The sequence below is a fragment of the Saccoglossus kowalevskii genome, chromosome 14, assembly GCF_978046115.1.
Source record: "Saccoglossus kowalevskii chromosome 14, keSacKowa6.1, whole genome shotgun sequence".
In the NCBI taxonomy this organism is placed as follows: Eukaryota; Metazoa; Hemichordata; class Enteropneusta; family Harrimaniidae; genus Saccoglossus; species Saccoglossus kowalevskii.
In genome coordinates, this window is record NC_140654.1 from 17,611,896 (window position 1) to 17,621,368 (window position 9,473).

Consider the following 9,473-nt stretch of genomic DNA (forward strand, 5'->3'; position numbering starts at 1 on the left):
ACCTTTGATTCGAGTTCCAATGTTAGTTTTTCTTATCAATCATCTAAAATATTCTCTGGTGACCCAAGTCGGCCAAAATATGTACAAGAACAACTGGATGTATTGATATCTATTTGCTTTCCTGTCTGAGATTACTGGTTAAAATACATAATGAAAAACACTCTTAACTCAAACTGATAATTTACAAAGTTAATTCAGGGAAACAAACACACTTGGTGCCACTAGTACTGACTTAAATACAATGGTTGCCCTTATAAGGAGTGAAAACACGAATACGTAATCATTAAGCAGTCGGCTTTCAAACAAAAAGCATCACACTCTGCTCAGAAAAGTATGCTAGTGCTGTCAGAGGATTTGCAATAGTATTGAAAGTTATTATATATGTTATTTAAGCTTTAATGCTTAAGAAATCCCAAAATAGTACAATCATGTAAAAAAAATCGGCACAACATGGAGACCGCATAAACAACTAAAAATTACATTGAACACTATCGGTCAAAGTGTGCCAAATTTTTATGTTATTTTTTCGAAATAGAGTGAAACACAAAACTAAGATACTGATCCACGACACAGAGTCAAAAATAAGGTGGGTGACTTTCCCATTGGGAGACGATGAGTTAGCTAATTTGCTGAAATAGTTATGTAGAAAATAGTCTCAGAAAACAGGGGCAAACTTGGCGCATACGTGATAACTAGTCTTCAAATTTTCATGTTTTCGCAGAAATTATATTTCTGAAACTAACACACAAGTTTCAATAATTTTGCATATCCACTGATAATACTTGTGATTTTACGGAGAAAATGCATACTTTCCGAGCAGTATATTCATGTTTCCTGTTTGAAAGCCAACAGCATAATGATAACGTAATTATCTTTTCACTTCTTATTAGGGCAACCATTGTCTTTAAGACTGTTATCAATAGTCTGTTTTCTCCATTTCAGGAACATGCCACAAACAAATGATTATTAAATATTATTGACCTTCACAGAGTTACCTGTGTAAAACCTCCACGTGTAAAGTGACCGAGTATAACGTGATTAAAAGTTACAGTGAAATTAATGCGCGGTATTCGTCGCGCTGCGCATGTGCGAGATATATGGGTCTCATATAAACAAAAATGGCGACTTTGACTGTTGCGCAGATCAACGAGTACGAACTGAGACATTTCCAAGCTTTAATTAAGTAATTTTCATGTTATTGGAAGGCATCGAAGGAGTCACCGGCGGTAATCAGTGCAAGTCGTGCCCAGGTCAAACCTCATACTTATGATTGCCATTTGAAGAGCGCATTGGATTGTGGGAAAATCAATGTTTATCAACACAAATGTGGCACATGCGCAGCGCGACGACTACTGCGCTTTAACTAACGGGCCCCTATTGTCCTTGTCCCAGGGACACTGATTTACAAGCAACACTTTCAGAATTCATGTTGACAAGAAATTACAGTTAGTGATCTCGAACCTCGCGACACTTTGCATATTTCAAATCCACCAGCAAATTTTAATTTTGGATATACTTCAACCAAAAAATTTACAACTTCAGAACTATCAAGTCCAATAGGTATGCGTAATTTTCTTTCCCCCAATCCCGCTTTGATCAGTAATCGTCTACCTTCTCGACCTGGCGACCAATGCTGATCTAGTAGAATCTAGGGCTATCAAGCATATATAGTGTTGTGTCAATAAATTATTAAATTATGTGACCATGTTATCATACTTTGATATTATTTTAATCACTTATATATTTATTGCTGTAAACCAATAGAACATTTGTACTTCTAAGGATGCAATAAAGTTATTATTATTATTATTATGTTGGACGAGATACGTTGCTGTCGCCCTAACCATGACGAACTGCACGACGTTTTCTCGTACCGCATCTTCTAGTGCTTGAAGATGACCGGGAAACTTCCCCCATAACGACGTCTTCCAAAAGTTATTCTCATTTCGTCTCTGACACAAGCGCTCGGAACGTTTCTTGGATAACAAAAAATGACATAAAGTTATTATTATATGAGTGGTAGGCGAATGTGCCGGTGACTGACTAACTATGTCGATCCTATTTTAGGTAAAAAAATTTTGTCCAAGAAAAGTTCTAAGCACCTGTTGTCTCTGATGGTGCCGCCCAGATCTATTCTCAGGGGCGGACATATGGCTTTTTCATCGCCTGGCAACCCTCGTGGTGAAATCAAAGACCGAAAACTCACATAAAACGGTACTTGTTTATGAGACTCCCCTGAACAATGTAACAGGATTACCCCTGCGTGTGTAACATATAGATTTAGGGACGACGTCAAAAGATCGATGTCGGATAAAAAATGAAATCGAAACAAATCTTGGAGTATTTGGAGTAGTTCGCTTTTTTCTATCCAATCATGGACAAAAAATAACAGATAATGAAAAAAAAACATCCAAGACGAGAAAATGGTTTGGTCCGCGTGTAAAGTGTTTTTACACCCACCCGACAACCGACTGCTATGTCATACTACTGTCCGATTATCAATTTGTATTTAATGGTGAATGTAGTCTGACGCCATGGTAAATATTTATCAATTAAGTTTTTCATCCTACATTGAACTTTTGATGTTGTCCCTTAGTTGTTCAGGGTTACTTCGAAGTTGAGTTCGTACTGTTTTCTCGAATTTAGCTATTTTCACTGGCCCTTCGACGGGCGTTCCACAGCAGCGCGCGCAGAGCCCATAGCTTGAGACTGCGACCTATCTCTGTCACGATATACATCCCTGTGAGATGAATATGGTGCTTCTTGAATTACAACTGATCTCTGTGAAATATCACTAACGCTTCTTAAATAATTGCAGGCATCTCTGATGCTATCAGAACTCACATGAACACGTTCTCTCCCGCCAGCGGACATGACAAGGTAGATCCTTTAGGCCTCCATTATATGTTTCTTTCATTTTACGGGTTAGCAAATATTTCCTATTTTTCAGCATGAATTTCATATCATGGGTTTGTTGACAGCTACATAAAATAATCAAAGGAAAATAAATGAATATTAAACTCATCCAACGGGCTGCCTGAAGGTAATAATAATTTTGGTGCTAGCTTAGGAGGTTGTTTATTCATTAATGATAAAATAACGAAAGATTAATGAAACAGTAATGGTATAATAATTTCACAATAATGATAAAATAATGTAAACACAATGAAATAATGATGATATATTAATTTCACAATAACGTAATAATAATGTAATCACAATGAAATGATAATGGTATAATAATGTAATTATAAAATAATAATTAAATAAAATAATCATGAAGAAATAATTAGAAAATATTTAATTTTGGCACTAATCTCACCTCTTACATGAAACACACATTTTCTGTTTTTGATTGCGCCAAGCCGTTGTTCGTTTATAGTAGGCGATCAGTGATTGGTCAAGAGTTTGCTCTGCGATTACCATTACAATAAGCACGAATCGCCATACCCGGGTCACCATACCTAACGCTACAGTAACATTGACGAAATTCGAAATACGCCAAAATACTACAAATCAATGCTTGTTCTGTCTAATCGTGAGTTAGTTGTACTAGCGTGGAAGCACGGGTACAGCGTCTCAGTCAATTGGTTGGAAACGTCCCCTTTATTGTATGTTGTACGGAATCGTGTCGTGTCTCCCACATCAAAAATATATGACAAGATTTTGCGGAAGGCAATCCCCCAAAAGGCAGTAAACTTACCTCTTCAACTGAACGCATCTCCCACGTTTGATAATTACGAAACAATGGCGACGAAATGAAAGAGAGGCTGGGGGAAAACCGCGGTGAAAATATTTCTACCGCGGTTTAAATATTTCTACCGCGGTTTAAATATTTTCACCGCGGTTTGAATATTCTCACCGCGGTGTAAATATTTTCACCGCGGTGTAAATATTCTCACCGCGGTTTAAATATTTTCACCGCGGTGTAAATATTTTCACCGCGGTTTAAATATTCTCACCGCGGTTTAAATATTCTCACCGCGGTTTAAATATTCTCACTGCGGTGAAAATACTGGTGAAAATGTCGAAAATTCAAAATAAAAGCAGAAAAATTCTGGAGAAAATTTTGGAAATTCGAGAAAAAGCTGGAAAATACAAGTAAAATGTCAAAAATTAGAAAAATCGTCAATGGCCCTAACAAGCCACCGTATGTTCTTACTATAGGTAATACTGCTATGACGCTGTTAAGCAAAGAAGACGGTGGATTTTATGGGTGGATTGTTGTCGCTGCATGTTTCATGAGCAAATGTTTGATCGTGGACTATTTTGGAGAAGGCGCAGGGAAAACTGCTCTGCTACAGTCTTTAGCGACTGCAATGATGACAATCCCAAGTAAGAAACCTATTTTCATGATTACTATATAAGTCAATGTTCAATTCGCAATGGCACTCACAGACATATATTATATTATATTATATTATATTATATTATATTATATTATATTATATTATATTATATTATATTATATTACTTGTTCATCGGACCCGCGAGCACCTATCACCATTTTAGATTTTTTTTTTAATTTGCTGTAAATATTCACGTGGCCGTTGGCGGCACTGTTACAGACACTCGCAAAGTGCTATACTTCAGGCCAAGAGTTGTCTGTGCATATCCAAAACGCATTCATACGGTCGGTCGCCTTCTCTATTCATGACAGCAACGTGGACTGCTATTTTTTATCTGCATTCCTTAATCGATTTTATTTCCTGAGTAATGGTTAATACATCGAATAAAGAACTTACAGGATGAGTATTAACGTTATAGTCTGTGTAGTGAGAGTGGAAATGTTTTAATGCCAAAAAACGTTGATCTCCGTGAATTTGGATCAGACATTTACTGACTTGTTTAAACAATGCATTCAAAATGACAGTCAATGTTCTGATATAAATGAAGACTTCATAAAAAAATAGCAATATCTGATATTCGTAATATACACAACAATGTTACAGTGAATCCAGATAAAGGAGTTTTGGTTTGTGATGAAAGTGCGTTACTTTCACTGTGTTGCACAGGGCCTACCCAAATATGAGCACTGACCTTGGACGTACATTTGGAATGTCGGAAGCTAATATTTGTACTCAGTCAACACCAGTAGCCAAGAGAAATGCATTTTTAGTGCTGCAAAACAGTGCAAGTGAAGTGATTTTGCCAAAAAAATTGAACCGCCTCATGATTGTAAACAATTGACCTAGTCTTCAGATTCTGTATAATGATGTCATTGATTTATTTGAAAGCATGGAAGCGGATTGGACTAAAAACCACATTGAAGTGGCTAACCAAACAGTTGCTACAGTTCGTGATTGCCTGTGGTATATTAATAGTCACCATGAAAAGTTTCAAAACCGCTCTTTTCCTATTCCTGATGCATTCAGCCAATTTCATGGATACAATAAGTGGAAAATTCAAAGACATAAAAAACATATTTGTGCATAACGTTTAGAAAAAAATAGCCAAGACATTGTAAAAGTATTGGATACTCCATCAAATAAGTCATCTAGAAATAAGAAACTGATGTTGGGCTGCTGCTTAACTCTGTACAAAAATAAAAGATTGAAGTAGAATAAAAGACAATCTGTTGGATAATAACTCCATAAACACCCTTAAAAACAGTTTAGTGTAGTTAGACCATCGTGCAACAAATGCCACAACAGGACAAGATGCAAAGACATGACGTCATCAGCTTGTTGTCAACATACTTATGAGGCTGTGGACTTAATGTACCAAATATTTAGTTTTCAAATAAACACATAAAAACAGTACCGTGTGTCTTATTTAATGAGTTGTAAATTAAGATATTAGATCATTTGAAATGTTAAGTTTCAGTTCTTTACGTAAGTGAATTTGGTGCGGGTGTTTTATATTCCGAAATCTGCTTAGCCTAGGTTTGGGATGTGACTGTCCTTGATATATGCAAAATAAATTTAGCATTCACAACCAAATATCTGCATCCCTTTCTGCGTATAATTAATTTAAATTGGCCACTGTGAACTACGTCCTCATTGGATACAAACCCGCTTAAGATTTCTCCCGGGGAAATGCAGCATGGAAGCTATATATGTATTTCTATGTAAATAGCAGCACTATATACTGAACCAGAATGCAGGCAATATAATTAAAATAATTATACTAAAACAATGTTAAACGGCTTACCTTAGAATTAAAGATTTGAGCTTATGAACATTATAATTGAGACAACATTGACAGAAAAAAGAAACAATTTGTAGATGTTACAAATCTATATTTAACAAGAGAAAGTCAAATTACTGGATTAATCTAAACATCCACTCTGTTATATGAGCCCCAAAATATTTATATTGGAGCACACAAACTGTTTATTGTATTATTCTCACGCCGATCATCATCATACAATACATGCCAAAGAACGTTGCAAGTAAGTAGATTGATCTATTGACGTGCATAATTGTCGACTGTATTTAGTATTTAATGCCCACCTTCTTTGAACACATATCATGTGGTATCATTGCTTGAGTGACCTAATTTGTACAGTACATTCAAAAATAACATCGTGCCTGTCAGGTACGTTATCTGGACAATCATTGCGTACTTGTACTGGTGCACATTACAACACACAATTTGATTTATATGTGATATTTGTGACTTACTGAAAGCATAACCTGTTCCTACTATAGGTCAGACTGTCATGGCGTTGTTCAGCAAAGAAGACGGTGGATTTTATAGGTGGATTGTTGTCGCTGCATGTTTCTCCAGCAAATGTTTGATCGTGGGATGCAGTGGGTCAGGAATGGGTGTCTTCTTGGTAAAGTTTCTAGACTATTTTGGAGAAGGCGCAGGGAAAACTGCTCTGCTACAGTCTTTAGCGACTGCAATGATGACAATCCCAAGTAAGAAACCTATTTTCATGGTTACTATATATGTCAATGTTCAATTCGCAATGGCACATTTTAATTAACATTAACATTAACAACTATATTGACATATTTATTCACAGGTCCTATGGTCAGTAGTTTGAATAGTAGATTTGGGACTCGACCTTTGGTTGTTATCGGCGGAGTGATATCCAGTGTTGCTTTATTTCTATGCTCATTTGCAAACAGTATTAATGTTTTGTTATTAGTCCGTCACAATGGGTTAGATATGTTTCACACTACCATAGCTGAGGGATTTATTAAATAATAGTTAACAAGTTTCACAGTCAGCAAGACAGGCCTGCAACAAAATCAACATGATTTACAGTGAGGTCAGGTTCAATTACGGCTGAGATTCTTTGATAAGTAGTTTGGCATTAAATTAACAAGGCTCAGTCACTGAATCCCAGGTCCACTTTTAACTGGCCACACGTCCGTTACAATAGCTCACTATGGAACCAGTGTTATGTAGCTGTACATTCTTATATACAAATATAATACATGGTTAAGTTAAACAACACTCTACCATGTTTTATTTATAGGAATGGCATATGGACTTATCTATGGTCCGACCGTTGTAATTATAGGTCAATATTTTCACAAACGACACGCTCTAGCTAACGGTTTTATGTATGCAGGTATTTCTGTTGGCATTATGATATTTCCACCTCTACACCACAAGTTAATCGAGACATATGGATGGAGAGGCGCAATGATTTTCCTGGCAGGAATAAATCTGAATATGGTTGTATGCGGGATGCTAATGAGACCACCAGGGCTACATACTAGAGTTGATAAGAAACACTCAAGCAAAAATACCGAAGATCAAAAATTGCTGTGTAACCAGTGACGAACATTCGGCCGGACACGTGTTGTTAGAAGATACAGATGAACAATACAAGAAAGAGTTCATCTCCTTCAAATCGCGACAACAACGTATGGATAACCATTTAAATCTAGAATGTAAAGACAGTGATGTTACAGAGAAACCAAACCCATTGAGAAAAAAAGTCAGTCAACGTCTCGGACTACACTTATTCACAAATAGCTGGTTTTTCATATTGTGTTTATGCATTTTTATTTTTAGTATTAGTTATTCTGCTTTTGTTGTTCATTTCGTGAACAAAGCCGTGACCTCAGGCATACCAATACGCAATGCTTCCTTTTTAATGACCATTCTAGAGATTGGTTCATTTATCGGAAGAATCACACATGGTTGGTTTGTCGACTTAGGTTACATCTCACCAATGGTTATTGCTGCCTGTGCAGCAACTGTGGCTGGAGCATCAGTAGTCATGGTCGTCATTTTCAATGGGAGCTACGCAGGGTATGCAGAAATAACGGTAATATATGGCATCTCAAGTGGGATCTATATAGCATTAAACGGGGCAGTTTCAATAAAAATATGTGTTGGGGGTGGAACATTTATCAAGTGCGATTGGTTGGTATTTATTTCATGCTGGTTTAGGGAATGCAATCGGTCCACCATTTGCAGGTGAGTAATTTTAACATAGATAAGTAAATATGTAAAACTAACATCTGTGTAAACTTGACAGCTAAATGCAGCGTCAACTGGAAACCCAAGAAAACGAGAGTACCTTCAAACCTTAGATAATCAGGAAACCTTTCTAAATTCATGTACATGTACACTTAAGTCCTATATGAACTTATCCCTGAATAAACTTGAAACTTATATGAACTGGGTTATATAATGAATGGGCAAAAACGTCTAGACTTAACAGAATGTAAACTAGTGTTCTACCAAACCAAACCCATTTTCTAATCTCGAGTAGGTTGTTCATAGAGTAAATACAATTTTATATAAAAAATACATGACTTATGATCTCCTCATTCAATTTTAGCATGACAAATATCAAAACATAAAACTGTTTAAGGTGCCTCCCTGATGTATTATAATTATATTCATTTTTTTTGGTTTCAGGGTGGATATATGACAAGACATCAAACTATAATGTTTCTTTTTCACTATGTGCCGCTGCTTATTTACTGGCAGCTTCACTTTCGTTCACTAAGAGCTTCCAGGAAAAATGCAAAGCAAGAGCAAATTCTACGAAATATGAATCACCACGCACAGCTCAAAATTGAATTGAGTGATGACATTTTTTTTTCTGTACAAATATTGTGAAAATGACGAGAGACGAAATGAGGATGAGATGAGAAATAAAATAAAAAGACGATTATACCTCACCCAATTTCTGTTCGAAAATTGGCTTTCAGAGAGTGTCAATATATAAACGGCATTATGATGTGCCACTTAATTTCCGAGGAAAACAAACCTAACTTTTAGCAGAGACACATTACCCAGGCGTTAACTTATTTTTACTTTGTGTTGTGCGGTCAAGGTGCCTCGTTTTCAGAATTTTCTCAACATTCAGCAATGATTACGAGGGTTCAAAAACATATCTTGACATTTTAAGTTATGCAACAAATGCTAAGAAAACTGGTCGGTCGCCTTCTCTATTTATGACAGCAACGTCGACTGCTATCTTTTATCTGCATTGCTTAATCGATTTTGTTTCCTGGGTATGGTGTATACATTGAATAAAGAACTTACAGGACGAG

The 9,473-nt window shown here is 36.3% G+C and overlaps 1 protein-coding gene across 1 annotated transcript; it reads left to right on the plus strand.

Moving 5' to 3' along the window:
• The first annotated feature begins 4,178 nt into the window (after positions 1 to 4,178).
• LOC102808966 (monocarboxylate transporter 13-like) lies at positions 4,179 to 7,740 on the plus strand. Its single transcript, XM_006818520.3, has 4 exons — positions 4,179 to 4,335; positions 6,654 to 6,866; positions 6,974 to 7,078; positions 7,433 to 7,740. The coding sequence occupies exons 1-4, from the start codon at positions 4,179 to 4,181 to the stop codon at positions 7,738 to 7,740; spliced, it is 783 nt and encodes a 260-aa protein (XP_006818583.3).
• The last annotated feature ends 1,733 nt before the right edge of the window (positions 7,741 to 9,473 follow it).